The sequence below is a fragment of the Metopolophium dirhodum genome, chromosome 5, assembly GCF_019925205.1.
Source record: "Metopolophium dirhodum isolate CAU chromosome 5, ASM1992520v1, whole genome shotgun sequence".
NCBI classification, from domain to species: domain Eukaryota; kingdom Metazoa; phylum Arthropoda; class Insecta; order Hemiptera; family Aphididae; genus Metopolophium; species Metopolophium dirhodum.
This window is the reverse complement of record NC_083564.1, coordinates 26,464,895-26,480,415: the sequence shown is the minus strand read 5'-3', so window position 1 is coordinate 26,480,415 and position 15,521 is coordinate 26,464,895. Positions and strand designations below refer to the sequence as shown.

General features: G+C 28.2%; 2 protein-coding genes across 7 annotated transcripts; both read right to left on the bottom strand.

Annotated features, from left to right (window-relative positions):
- Nucleotides 1-538: 538 nt before the first annotated feature.
- On the bottom strand, nt 539-9,517 carry LOC132944993 (eukaryotic translation initiation factor 2-alpha kinase). 5 transcript variants are annotated; one of them, XM_061014580.1, is made up of 15 exons: nt 9,282-9,514; nt 9,088-9,214; nt 8,729-8,879; nt 8,471-8,654; nt 7,772-7,940; nt 7,586-7,714; nt 5,360-5,483; nt 3,844-3,942; nt 3,506-3,786; nt 3,170-3,429; nt 2,854-3,003; nt 1,940-2,453; nt 1,301-1,474; nt 1,072-1,236; nt 539-996 (listed from the first exon to the last, which is right to left on the bottom strand). In XM_061014580.1, the coding sequence occupies exons 1-15, from the start codon at nt 9,398-9,400 to the stop codon at nt 832-834; spliced, it is 2,811 nt and encodes a 936-aa protein (XP_060870563.1). In that variant the 5' UTR covers nt 9,401-9,514; the 3' UTR covers nt 539-831. The 5 variants fall into 5 exon arrangements, 4 of the variants coding, with proteins under 4 accessions (XP_060870563.1, XP_060870566.1, XP_060870565.1 ...); XM_061014583.1 differs by having other exon boundaries at nt 9,088-9,176; nt 9,282-9,455; XM_061014582.1 differs by having other exon boundaries at nt 9,088-9,176; nt 9,246-9,285.
- Nucleotides 9,518-11,590: 2,073 nt separating this feature from the next.
- LOC132944415 (transcription factor IIIB 90 kDa subunit) lies at nt 11,591-15,303 on the bottom strand. Of its 2 annotated transcripts, XM_061013735.1 has the most exons (4): nt 15,045-15,303; nt 14,766-14,959; nt 13,023-13,687; nt 11,591-12,730 (listed from the first exon to the last, which is right to left on the bottom strand). In XM_061013735.1, the coding sequence occupies exons 3-4, from the start codon at nt 13,669-13,671 to the stop codon at nt 11,904-11,906; spliced, it is 1,476 nt and encodes a 491-aa protein (XP_060869718.1). In that variant the 5' UTR covers nt 13,672-13,687; nt 14,766-14,959; nt 15,045-15,303; the 3' UTR covers nt 11,591-11,903. The 2 variants fall into 2 exon arrangements, with proteins under 2 accessions (XP_060869718.1, XP_060869719.1); XM_061013736.1 differs by lacking the exon at nt 15,045-15,303 and having other exon boundaries at nt 14,766-15,038.
- Between the last annotated feature and the right edge of the window lie 218 nt (nt 15,304-15,521).

The following is a 15,521-nucleotide window of genomic DNA, read 5'->3' as shown; positions in this document are numbered from 1 at the left end:
TTATTTGTTAATATTATTGGATATTTAGATAAACAGGTCATGAGTCATGACACCACTGTTTTTTAATCTTTTTTTTCTTTGATTGACTGGGATAGTTCCTGATGAACGTTGAGTGATAATAGTGCATTAGAATGAATGGTAAGATAGTCAGTTATTGAAACACTTGTAGAAGAATTTAGATAGTGACATTAATTTTTTTTAAATCAGTGTGTAGGGAATAATTAAAGACTTATAATAGAGCTTTTGAGATGGTAGGAGTTAGATAAGACATTTGCCTCATCAATTATAGGTAAGATATAATTTAATCAGAATTTTTCAAATACTAATGATCAAGATAATTGGAAGGCGATTAGCCTGTATGAGGATAGGCAGTTTTAGGTTTTAGGTAGAATATTTACATGAAATCAGGAAATAAGAATATCTTGATCACTGTGTTGAATATTTGAGTATGGATCATTTTAGTTTTACTAGGTAAAATGTTTGATTATTTAGGTGTAATTAGATCAAAACTATTAAAAAAAAATATTAAAAATAAAAATAGCTTTAAAAATTATATTACAATTAAAATACAACAAATAATAGGTCTTTTATCAATATTATTTTAAAAGTAATTTTTAGATTATTAAAATGTTTTTACAGTCTTTAAAATTAATAATAGTAATAATCAATAATAATTAAATGTAAATTATAATTAATATATTTTTAAAAATAAATAATTTACGTAACTAACATGATATATGATTAATTTTTATATTAGTTAATGGCAAAACTATTTTACCAAAATAAATTATATACACGTAATAATATCATGTTATTAGTTTTTTAACATTTTTATAGTACTACTTTTCTGTTATGTAGTTCAAACTCATAAGTGATATCAGTTATTGTAGGATCTAAATTTGAATCAGGGAAACTCAATGGTAGTATAGCTCTAATGTCAAATGCAGTTGGGCGTAATGTTGGATCTGGTGATAACATTAGGCATAACAAATCGTACTAAAACAAAAATTAGTGATAAATATTTTTAGTTAGTAAAAATATTTTTATTTCATTTAAAACTTATTCACTTACTTCTTTTTTAAATTTTTTCAAAAAGTGAGAAGGAAATATATTATTTCTAAGTTGAGTTAATGTTTGGTACCTTTCCATTTCGGTAGTAAAAGGATTGAGCAATTCAAAAAATATAACTCCAAGGGAGTATATATCTACTTTATAATTATATGATGTTCCAGATATCTGTAATATTATTTTCAAAATAATTAGGTATCATTAAATGTATACATTATTTTACATTGTTTACCTGTTCTGGACTCATATACAATTGGGTACCAACTCTGTCAGTGTGTTGTTCATTTAACCATTTTTTTTTATTTTCGTGTATAGTGATCCCTTCACCAGATTCTATCATTTCTGTAACTAAACCAAAATCACCTATTTTGATTTGGCCATCTAATGAAAAGAATATATTTGAAGGCTAAAATAAAATAAATTATAGTAAATTACTTAAGTAATAATTGCATTATAAAGGTTTAAAATAAAAATATTGAGTATTCTTGATTTTGACCACCATACCAAATAAAATTATTTTTAGTTATCCCATAAAATAATTCAACTATAAAAATGTCTAAAATATGAAGTCTCAGATATGGATAAAATTTCAAAATCAATATAAATATAAACATTTTAAACAAGGTATAATAAGTAGATGGAATAATATTATTGAGTTAGGCGCCTAAATTGATTTGCATTGATTTAATTGAAAAAATCTTATTGCAGAATAGTAAAATATTTCAACAGAAAAATTACTGAATAAATAAATTAATCTTAAACTGTTTACAATCCTCAATTTCATATATAATGATACCTTTATTTAATAGTAAATTATAAATTAAACAAAATGTAATAACTAATGACTATAATAATTAACTATTGTTCATACTTTTAAATCCCTATGTATTAATCCTTGCAAATGAACATATTCAACAGCTTGTATAATTTGGCTAAAAATATTTAAAATATACTTCATATCTCGATGTTTAGTATTATCTTTCAACCATTCTCTTAAACTATTTTTATGACAAAGTTGCATTTGTATGTATAAGTAATGTCTAGTTGTCTTTCGCTCACTATGAACATTGCTTGTTGTATCACACTCAGATTTATACCTCCGCCGTTTACTAGCTTTAGTTAAGTTGTCAGAACTTATATCTAATATGCAATCTTTTGTATTGGTGTCACTTATTTGACTTTCAAACACAATAAAAGACGAATCACTTTTATCATTATATGACCGTAATGCATGAGGGTTATTTAAAATATCAGATAATTCTTCACTGCTTCCTGGAAGCGTTATCCATGTTGACAAACTTTTTGCTCGAACATGATGTTTATTTTGACAAACATTAGTAACTTGTTTTTCACTCATTGTTAGATTACTATTCGTGTCCATATCACTAGAAAACAAACACAATATTATAACACAAGTATATCACTATTATAATCAAAATTATCAACATTCAAACTATTTAATTAATATTAAGTATAAAACTAGGCTATTATATATTTAAATATTATTATATTTTGTTCATTTTTTGTATGGTATCAAATAGGAATGATAAAAACTATTTGGCCTAGGTGCTAATGGTACTACACTATAATTTATTAATTTTTCATAAGAAATTCTGGGTTTTCAGTCTTTTTGGGACTATATGCCAAATACAGTAGTATGGGCTATTCAATTGACTCATTAATTGATTACCTATTGTGATTAGCCTTGATGGGCCTTATTTAGGGTTTCTTGGATCTATTACCCACAGAAAATTCATATGCTTTTTGGTTTGCTAATTTATTTACCTAGACTTTGGCAACCAATCATCATCATGTTTTTCTTGCCAGCCACTTGGTGGTTCTTCAAGCCAAGTATTGAAATACCGTACAATATGTTGATGATCTAACTTTGCTAATGCTTTAACTTCACGAAGTACACGATTTCTAGATTCTTCTCTAATATAAATAAATAAAATTATAAAAATAGTTTATGTACACACAGTATTGAGTATTTAATATTTATTATTAATTACTATAAGTTTATTTTCATAAACTACAGTGTAGTTTATTAATTATAATTTATTACAGTAATCTGTAATTTTCTATAGCACTATCATCTTACTTTGATGGTAAAGGTATCCTTTTAATCGCATAGTGGCAGTCATCAATTTTATTTCGAGCCTCAAATACAATCCCAAAACCTCCTTTTCCTAAACAATGGATTGGTTCAAAATCTTGTAAATACCGTGATTTAAACTCTACTATTGGATGTATTTGTTTTTGAACAATATTGTCTAATGATAATTCAACACCAGAGTCTTTACAACAATCAATATTGTTTTCAATCGGTTCTACAATTTTTTCAACACCTTCATTTTTTTTCTGATAATAGAAATCACACAATTATTTATTTTAAAAAACTCTGTATATATTTTAGGTAAATAGTAATTGAACTTACTGAACGGTTGTGTATAAAAGTAATTATTCGTGCTAAACGAGACGGAATAAAGATGTTTATCAAAATGGCTGTTATAACACTTATAAATAATACTTCTTTCCACCAATACCATAGCGAAACAATAATTATTTCAACTGGCATTTCAAGTCCTTCTTCATATTGAATAATACTTTCGTGATTATTTTCAGTTTCATTTTCATTTTCACTATTAAAACTTTTATACTTCTTTCCATCTATTAATCTTTTCGTTTTTTGAGGGCCGTTAAGATAAAAACCATTACCTAACAAAAAATTAAAAAGTAAATAAACGAAATGTATACAAAATTTAAAAATATTACCATTGATGTACTCTGATGCATATAGCACTGCTATAGCTGTAGTTTTAGATACATCATCAGTAGTTTGTAAAGCTGAAGGACTTTTTGAAATTAACTGACCTTTAAAGTAATAACAATTAAGCATTTAGTTTTTATTTTCACTCGAAAAAAATGTTATAATCTTTTATTATTTGGCACAATCAGTGATTTCATTAACATTATAATATTTCAATATTAACAACAGGAATAATTATTATGTTATATTTTCTAATTATTATCAATTCTTCGAATGATAAGATATTTATTAAAAATATTGTTATTCTTTATTACTTGTTCTGGTTTTGGGTTTTTATTAGACTTAAAAGAAGTTATGCTCTAAAAATGTACAAATATGTTATGGTGTTTATTTAAATACAATATTATGCATAAGTGTCTTTACTCTTCATTAATATGATCTTAGAAACAAAATTGTTAGAGTAAATATGAATACATTCCTAAATTAATTAAAATTTAATCTAAATTAAGATAGATTTTTTTTAAATATATAATCTCCCCAGATAAAAATCTCTCTATTTTTATCATGTATGCGTATAGACTAAATGCGGACAAAATCTCTCCCAAATAGAATAAAATCTTTACATTTATTGAAGTAAAACTATTTTTCGCAGGGACAGAGTATAAAAATTTATCAAGTGACAGTAAAGTTTGGCCATAACTCTAAACAGTTGTTTTGTACAAGTACATAATACATTTTACTCTGTAATTTCTAAAATTAGAGTGAATTTACAATTTATAAAATTTATAGGTAAGAATTTATAGGTATTATCTAGGCACTAGGGCATCACGGAAGCATGTATGGTTTTATATAGTTGACACAATTAATTTATACTTTAGTTATTCTTAGTGTGAATCCATGAAGATACACTTTATGGTGGCGATGAAAATTAATAGCCAATGATGAGTGGGGATTATATTTATTTTATAGTATAATTTCTATAACTTAAATAATATTATATACTATGTTTACACAATATTATAGTAAAAAATATAAATTTAATTATATTAAAATATATAACACATAAATAATATGTTAATTCTCTTTTTAGTACATTTTTGCTTTTTTATTTACTTAAAATTATGTAAAAAAATGTTTTCAAAAATGTTTGAAATAGCGAGTGGTTCATAATAAAAGAATCACCTATAAATTAGGAAATTGTATTAACTATCTGAGAATGAATGGGAAGTTTGTTTGGGGAGATTTATTATCATTTAAACTTGTACAATATTGCTATGTAATGTACTAACGCTTTCTTATCAAAAAACTGTTAGTTTGAAATATTTATTTTTGAGTTAAAAAGTTTAAAAAGCGTAATATTATAACAAATGGTTATTATTTTAAATGCCACATTGAAAAAGAATAAAATTAATCAAATAGGTATGCATTAAAAAATGTAGAAAATAACCGGTGCTCTAGACACAGCAAATATTTTAATCTATTTTACAATGCAGTTGTGACTTTTTATATTTTAACACTTACTAGAAACTGGTATAGGTTTCCAAGGTATCCTAGATTTATTAATTTCATTCCCTTCTAGAAGAAGTGATTGTAGATATGAAATTGGATTAACTGAAAATACTTTATCATTTTCTTGAATATACAACTGTATAAAGTATAGTAATTGTATAATAATTAAGTAAAATCATAAGCTATATTACTATACTAATTATAGATTGCACAACAATTTAATACATTTTTTTCTAATTAAACCAGGTTTAGTACCTGTTTCAGTGGCGCAACTACAGGGGTGCTAGGAGGTGCTGAAGCATCCCCCTCTAACTTAACTCTAAGCACACCCCAACTTACATGTTGTTGTTATTTCAAATAATTGTTTAATTAAATTAATTTCAAGTTAATACTTTTTACAATTTTAAATTAAAAAAAATCTATATTATTCTATGATTTTAGAATGTAATAAAATCTATCTAACATGGTATTTTTGAAAACAGAAATGCTTGTAGGAAAAATATGTTTAAAAAATAGTACAGATAATATTAAAAAAATTATAAATAAAGAAGAATTTCCTAACTTGTATAAATTAATGCAGGTTGCATTAATCATTATCTCTGTTAGTTCTGCAATATGCAAATTAAGTTTTTCCTGAATAAGGAGATTAAAAAAATGGCTAAAAGGAGTATGATACAGCAGCGTTTGACTAACTTAAGTGTTATGAATATTGAAAGATCTAGAAAATGAAAATGCTCTGGAAAATTAGTGAACACATTTGGTACAATGGATAGAAAATTATATTCAACACTAGAATCAGGCACGTATTTAGGGGGAAGGGGTAAGTGTACCCTGTTGCCCGTAGCGGCAAATTTTATTATTTTTATTATAACCTTTCATCAAAAGCATATATTGCAGCTCAAAAATGTACATTGTTTTCATCAATTAGTCGGAATATAATATTAATAATTACAAAAAATATTTAAGGTTAACTATGAACTAAGAAAGGTGTTTTGCATTGACATTATTGGCAGTTGAATCAGAAATAACAAGTAGTCAAGTAGGTAAAGAAGATTTTGAAGAAATTTTCAGTTTATTTTCAAATCTCCAATTTCGGAGAAAGTTATAAATGTACCTAGATTATAGTTATTAATAAAATTAATATCGGAAAAAATGCTATTAAAATAAATACATTTTTTTTAGTTTATAATTTCTTTTTATAATATGAGTATAAACCATAACTACTTGGATACCAAAGGTACTAGATTCTTTAAAATTAATATGTGCACATTTTTTTTTTTTACAATAAGATACAAAAATTAAGCACTTATAAAGAAATCATTGTATTTATTTTTGTTTTACTTAAACTTTCTTTTATAAAAACCATTGATTATATTATAATACAATGATACAAACTATAATATGTTTATTTAACATTGGTTTTCCTAGAGATTTAATAGATAACTAATAAATGAAAATATGAAATATTGGAAGGAATGCAGTATAGCTCCAAAGCGATTTTTGTGATTTTTTTTTTAAATGTGTGTTTTACATGCTTAATGATGGTACTATAAAAAAGTCTGTCAAATTTTCTGTAGAAGTTAAGAATAAAAAACTTCAAAAACTTGTTAATAAGTAAAATACCAAGAATGACACTTTTTATTTTAGATTCTGAGTGGAACAATGAATGTATTTTTATTTTGTAAATGTGAGTTTTTTCATACTTATCATTTTGGTGGAATCAGAAATTACCTATTGTACTTACTGTATATTTTATTATTAATAAAGAAATTTAATAAAAAAAAAAATCCCAACGGATAAAATTCGCACTTATGGACTACAAAAATTTTTTTTTAAATCTAACCGCATTTATGCCACAAAATAATAGGAACCTTACATTTTAAGAAATAACTTTTTTTGTGTGCGCAAAATGTCCAAATATTGCCCAGACTAGAATATAAAATACAACACGTTTAATTTGTTTTTCTATCAATGTCATTGTGAATTTAATAATTAATAACAGTATATTAAGCTAAATATTAGCAATGTGTAACATTGGGAGTATACAAACGATTCATAACTGTAGCACCCCCAAGACTTCAACTCTAGTTGCGCCACTGACTTAGTTATTTGATGTTTAAGAGACTGTTAAATAAATTAATACATTAAAGTTTAATATACAGTATTTTGTACAACCCAATTTTAGTATCTAAGAATCAATAAAATTATAATCCATTAAGTTTATATAAATTATTGTACTTGTTTCTTATGCATGCCAAGATAAATTACAGGATCTATAGAATTCAAATTGTGATCAGGTTTAAATAAATCAATTGATTCAACTTTCCCATGTTCAAACTTCCAAACATTTACAATGGGAGACTCCGACTAAAATTTAAAATTTACATTAATATAAATTAATTAAAATATATATAAAAAAAATACTTTGTGAGTCCAAACAACTTCTTGAGGCCGGTCAAACGCTACGGCTGTTACAACTCCATTAGGAATATTTATTTTAAAATCAAGTTTGATACTAGGATTTGTAGTATGACAATTATTATTTAAATCCATAATTACTTTTATGTCATGTAACCCAACACTAAAATTCCACCTAAAACATTCAAAAATATAAACTGTTCAAAATATAATTGTACTACAACTGACTATAAATTAAGAATATAAGCAATGTTGGTAAACCCACTATGTTAATCTGTTGTATAGGTCATATAAGTGGCGCAAAACATGAATCTCGAATAGAACAAATATTTAATACCCAGTAGTCTTTGTGGGAAACTTAACTAAATAATATTCAAATTTCAAGTATACTGCATGCATACATATTGTGAGTAAATTTTCTTATTTTTTTTATTATACAGCAAATATGGTTTTTGTGTAAGTGGAAATCTAAAAATATTTTCCACCTCAATGTTTTAAAAACATTTTGACACCACTAAGTCTATGAATAATTACAATTCTATTCAAAAAGAAAATGTGTTCTATAAAATTTTGATTAATAATTTTTAGCACAGGGAATATTAATAAGCAACATCCAGCAGAAGTTAACTTAAAGAGAAAATAAATAATATACTGTAATTCACAAAATTGCCTTAAGTTAATTTTAAATCAAAACTAAAACTCTACCTTTCTATTCCAGTAAGTGTGTCTGATGCTCGGACAGTTTGTCTTTGTGTCTGTAAAATCAAAATATTTCCATCTATGCTCGTGAAACTATTACTTGGAAAATTATTACACTGATCCATATCACATTTATATAATAATTGACCAGTGCTCATATCAACGCCATATGTTCGACTTATCTTTCCACCTTTAATATTTAACAGAAATATCTAGTTAAATTAATATATTTATTAAACATAGGTACCTAAAAAAAAAACCTACCAGACATTGCTAAACCATCATAGTATGGAAAATATGACTTTAATAAAGAATCGACTGTAAATGGTAGACGATCAAGATTTTCACCATCAAATGTGTACAAACTGCCACTCAACGATGGAATCATTCGTACCCAAAGGCCATTATTTGATAGCTTCAAATCAAAGGATATTAAATTAATAAAATATTATATTCAGGCGTTTATAATTTTCATTTATTTAGTATGAATTATATAATTATATTCTACCGCATGGTATGGCATACTATTAAATTTTTCACTATCTAATACCTCATATTATTATGTTTTTACACATATAATAAATCATTTTATTTGTTTATTAATCCATTATTTTTTTTTTTACCTCTGGTTGGCCAATAGTAGAAGATAACAATGCTCCTGGCTCAGTTGATAATTTCCAAGCTTCTGTTCCACCGTTAGCAGTATTTAATGCTGTAAGTTTTCCATCCAAAGTACTTATGAATATAAATCTGTCATGCATAAAATATTTACATTACCTACTATAAATTATGAACACTGTCTTCATTATTTACTCACTGTTTATTGACTTCATGATTTCCTTGGCAAACTGGTTTGTCACAAAGGACAAACACAGTTTGAATTCCAAAAACTATGAACACAACTTTTAATAAATACTTTATTATGATTAAATTCATTGTTTACAGAATTTGTTAAAAAACTCAAGACATACTTAAAATAATTCTAAAACCCGGTCACAGAGACACAGAATACAAGACTACAAGAGTACATAACACAAATATTATTGATAACAATAATAATAATAACAAAACAAATAATAAATATATTTTTATCAAGAAAATAACACAACACACCCAATATTATTATTTAAAAAATGTAGGTGGTCACTACTCACTAGTGATACTAGAAACATGCTAAATAGTAAATATCAGTTCTAAATTCTAATAAAGAATAATAATATTAAATAATATACTCTATAGTCTATACTATACGTCTATACCAGTGGCGGTCAAATGATTTTGCCATGGTGGGGAATGTGCATAGGCGCAAATTGACTAAATTTTTTGGGGGGGCTCAAGCCCATAGGCCCATAGGCCATATTGCTTAGTACCACAGAATATAAAAATTAGTCGTTATTACTAGATTTTGAACTGGGAGGACTTGACCGACATTTGGGGGGACTAAGTCCCCCCAAGCCCCCCTCTATTTGCGCCAATGGGAATGTGGTTGAATTTTTAGCATTTAAATAAAATGTAATTTTATGATGCCTATGTATATATTTATGGTAATGCCAAATATCAATTTTATCAATTACGGTGAATACAAATATTATTTATAAAGAATTAATTACAATATTATTATGAAATAATTAAATCTATTTTTTATTTTCATTTTGATAGTTTGTTCAGTATTACTATGCTTATAAAAAAAATTGTGACTTACGATTTATGATTTTTTTGTAATTGAAATATGTACAACGTATGAAAAACATTGTAATCAATTTTCAAAATTGTTTGGCCGGCCAAATTTTATCGAAATTTCAAAATAAAAAACTAAGAAAAATCGAAAATGTCAATTGTCCATAAATAGCTCAAAAAACCTCAAAATCTTTCAATAGTTATATCAAGTATAGCCGTATAGGTGACGCCAATAAAAACATTTGGTAAAAATTTCAAGTATGTAAATTTTTTAGTAATTTTAAAATATTTCAAGCCACGTAACAAAGTTTGTTTCAGTTACCTACAAAAAAGTACGACGTACTTGGTCTGATAAGTTTCTGAATAAAGCAATTTTTTTAATATTTTCATGAAAGAAAAGGCTTGCTGATGCTTAAGTCAAAACTAGTAATGTATCCAATAATTTCAAAAGAAAATATATTTAGTAAAAATTCAGAATTACATTTATAGTATGCTCCAGCCTTTAATAGCCGAATTCGTGTAAGAACAGCAATACGGGCTTGCGTCTTTAACGAGTTATCGTCATCCGTCGATAAAATATCGTTACATTAAAGTCTATAGGTACCTATTAATTAGACATGGCAAAATAAATGTCAACAAAATTCGTACTCGCACGATTATAATATATTATATAATATGTATAAGGCAATAACGCCAATAAAGTATACGTGTATAACAATACAAACATAATACTAAGTTATCAATTATCATATTACTAAGGAAAAAGGGTAAATTTATTATTATAATTAATTAAGTTTCATAAACTAAATTCATTAACTATAAAAAAAGTTTATGGATTGGTTATTTGTACCCCCAATTCCCCACACCCCTCAAATACGGTGTAAGTTGAAGATTTATTTTTACGTTTTAATAAAAATAAAAATAAGTTTAACAATTGTTACTACTATAGTGGTAATTTAATGATTTTGACAAATTATGACATAAAGTACATCTAAATATAGAATATAGATGTATAGTGGCATTAATGCTATAGCAGTAATGAAAAAGTGACACTTTAAGGGATGCCTGTAGAACAAAACGGAATTTCCGTTATTATATATAGCTATTATAGCTTATTTATACTATGATTCACAGATATTAAAAAATCCAATACACAGATTTTGTCAGCTTGTATTTTATACATAAATCTTGTCAAGTTTTTTATATGGTACGAGTTTATCCTATACTTTTTCTGCCAATTGATTCTCCAATAGCATCTAAACCAATTTTACTTCGTCAGTAGAAATTTTAATTTTTTTTTCCTAATTAATTCCCAAATAGATCTAGACTTTTTTGTAAGTGAACATTTTGTGTGGTCACTTTAACCTAGTCAAGGTAGGGATAAAAATAGGTACAATTTTTGGTTAGGCCTTATTTAGTCTTATATACTGAAAATGTAAATATAGCTAATATAATACACAATATCATGAATGTTATAATCTCATAAATTAAAAATAATTGCTTAATAATTAATAAAAATATAACTTATTGAGTTTGTTACAGAATGTAAAAGCTTTTTTTTTTTTAATAAATGCATGTTATACAGAAAATATTAGAGCTTGTGATACTATCAACTCATCCAGTTCTTTTCGTTTTGGAGTACATTATTTTATATCTTATACAAATGTGTACATGCTTAAAAAAATAGTATTTACATGTCTAATTTATTTAGCAACTAAATATAACAAAATCTAATTCATAAGTTATATTATTATAAAACAAGCTATAGTCCAGGTAAAGATGAGGAATCAGAATTAACAAAACTGTCAAGATTGTCAAGTATGTCGTAGTTGATTTTTGATGATAGTTTTTTCTTTTTCAAAACTCGTTCTACAGCTTCAGCCGCCGTCTTTGCTGGTGTTCGTAATGCATTTTTGGCTTTTTTTTCTTTAGCTCTGATAACCTTTGGATTTTTAGCTCTTTCTTCCCTGCTCAATTGCATCTTTCTGAAAGCAGTACCATGCATTTTCATCCACATATTTCTCTTAATTTGATGGCTTTCCTTAGATAGAATATAAGAGTCTATTTCATCTTCATCTATTACAACATCACACAATGATTCCTCTTCGTCGTCTTCTTCATAAGACCGTTTATTTTCAGATAAACCCATAATTTCTAACGAAGGCCCTACATTGACAGGTTTGCAACTGCTTCCTGGTTCAGGGGATGCTGCTGCTGCAATTTCAACCAAGTTGACACCTAAAACGGTAGTATTTTTTTTCTTACTTAGTTCTTTTTCAATTGCAGTTTTTACTTCATCTATCACTTTTTCACTATCGTTTGCTTCAAAAAACTTGTCTATGCGCTCCTTATCTCTAGCACGAGCTACTCGATAGGATGGAGGATCGTGGGTTTCTTCCAAGTCAACAGTCATAAACTCTTCAATTGACAACATACTAGAAGGTGTGTCTTTGAATTCCAATAACCGTTTCTTCAAAGTGGCATGGTGACAGTGAACAACTTTAATAATGTCATCAGTAGTACGATTAAAATCATGCATACGCCCTGAAATCAACAAAGCTGCACCACATAAACTGGACGGTCTTCTACCTAAAATATGAAACAAGCAATTAGACAATGGACATAATTTGATATCAAATTGAATTTGTAAAATAACATAAAATAACCCAAATTATAAGTAAATACAAAATATGTACGCAGTCTATAAGCAACTGCTTGTATTGAAGGTGTAGAGTTCTTAAGTTAAATGTTGATAAAAAAATTATACACTACGGTATAACTGAGTAAGGTACTACAGCTACAAATATATTATGTAGATGCTGTATAATGAATGATAAATTAACAATACCTAGCTATTAATAGGCCATATTAATAAATGTACCTGTATGAATTGAGTCCCTCATCATTCTTTGCAGTAATCGCATTGCTGTCGTATACACAATATGGGTTTTATCACCAAAATCCAGAGAATTAACAAAACGCATAAGGAAAATACTGGGATCAAGACTAGGTACTGTCAGAGTCAATGTTTGCATCATTCTCAGGTATGTCTTTCCTAGTTCAAATGCATTAACTTCACTAGCATCAGCTACATCTAATAGCATGTGCATAGTGCCTTCCATACGGCACGCTATATAAACAGATGCTGCATAGATTAAGGCATTCTTTCTGCCTCGAGTAAAGTGCCTTTTCAATGCCATATTGTAATAGACGCAAGCGTTTTCCAAGGTTTGAGGACTAAGGTTGAGACTGTTGCTTAATACTTGTATACCACGTCTAGCTTTGGCTTGAGTCATTTCTCGAGACGGTTGCTTCATGCCATGGTGGAAAGCGCTACCAAAGTTATGGAAATTTGCGGCTTGAGAATCAGATGATAAAAACTGTCCAACAGCACGAGATCCATGATCAGTTTCTTCGAATTGGACTTCAGAGACAATATGTGATTCGTCCATGACTCCACCGCAATCCATGCATACTGTTGGTCCATCACTGGAATCGAGGTTCAAAGAACCACAGTCTGAACACTTCATGATTGCTGCTTTAAACCTAATTATTCAAAAATAAAATTAAAAATAGTCAAAAAAATATATTCAACAAGAATTTAATTCAAACAAACATAACTTAAACAAAATGGCAATGTTAATTAATAAATGTATATTATTTATTTTCAACAAAATATGAACCAGGTAAGACTGTCAATGGCAGATCCAGAGGGGGCATTTGGACCCCCCTCCCCCCAATCGCCATAGTTTCCTTTTGTTTAACCAATTTTTGTACTTTTCCCTCCCAATATTAAGCCTTGGATCCAACACTGAAGATTGTGTATGGTTTTAAACATAACTGATATGGGTATTGAACAATGCATCTCTGACGGCAAACAAAAATGCCAACCAATAAAATTTAAAATATGTGGTTCAATACTCAGAGCAAAAATTTATGTGTAGACTATAGAGTAGGTGCGGAAAAACGTTGAAACCAATCTCATCGAGTACCAGAACTGTACTTTGAGTTATGAAGACCGTTGATGACAGTGATGAGGTCTATACTTTTAAAAGTTGGTTTGTCAATGTTAGTCATCGGGGAGTGTACACGGTAAACACAAGTGAGACTAGTTGGTGCGAGTAGAAATGATACAATCAAATACATTTCAAAACTAAGGGGTAATAGGTAATAAATCATTATTAATTATTATAATCAAGTGTCATGTATTATTGTATTTATGTCCAAAACCACGCGGATGTACGAGGACTAGTAGACTACAATATAATATGAAATATTACAAGTTCCACGAGGATATCATTGATCGTCGCTTAAAAAATTCACTCTCATTTCTCATACACGATCGATCATATTATACACAATGTCAAAATTGATGAAACTTCACAATCCCATATACCAATCATCCAGGACAAGGGGAGGGGGGGGGTTGAATTTAAAAAAAAAAATAGTAGCGTCTACTTCAACCGACTGATATTCAGTTATTTTACCTCCGAGGACGGATGGTTCGAGTAACTACGAGTGTTCCAAACTTCCAAAAAATCTACAGACCGCCTGGTGTCAAAAATGGGTTGACGATTGGCTGTTAAAATGGCTTTAAAAATAGTAATTAGTTTAGTAGTTTTACCTTTCACGTTTCAACAATTCGTAGTTTGTACACACTACTACACTAGTATACCACACCAAACGACTGCCAGAGCGCCACGGATGCCATCAACAGATTAACCAGACTGCTCAGTGGAGTGCTGAGTGCCGACTGTTGACTGGCGAGTGCTATCCGACATCAGCTGCAGCTGTTCCGACTATTCGAGTTGGAGTATTCTATATATAGTTGAATGTATTAAAAATGGAATAATAAATTATAATATTAATATAACATCATATAATAATAATATAGTAGTATTACCCAGAATATTAGTATTATAAATAGTAAGATATTATTATTACGTCCAGCGGGCTATCACTTATCAATGACGTTTCGTGTTTACAGTATATAGATAATAATGATGAGGAGCAGACCAACTGGGTACTCAATCTACTTCCCCTGCGCAACTACGCAAGCACACCAAGGTGTATAGATTATACTCGATATATCATGACAAATTAAATTTAATTATGGACTGGAAACGACATGGTCGGCGGGGGTCGAGGGACGGCCACGAAAAGGTGTCACTTAGCCGATAAGAAATGTGTTCTTGAAGTTTTCAGCGCTATCGGTGGTTTTATTTGGCTACCCAATTTGTATCTTAGTCCGTGTTAAATGCAGAGGGCGCTGTGAACTCCACGAACACATAGCGACCCCCCGCACTTTGCCTCTTGTACATAATATATTCGTGGCCGTGATAAGCTGCTCGTTTCCAGTCTATTATATATTGTTCTATGA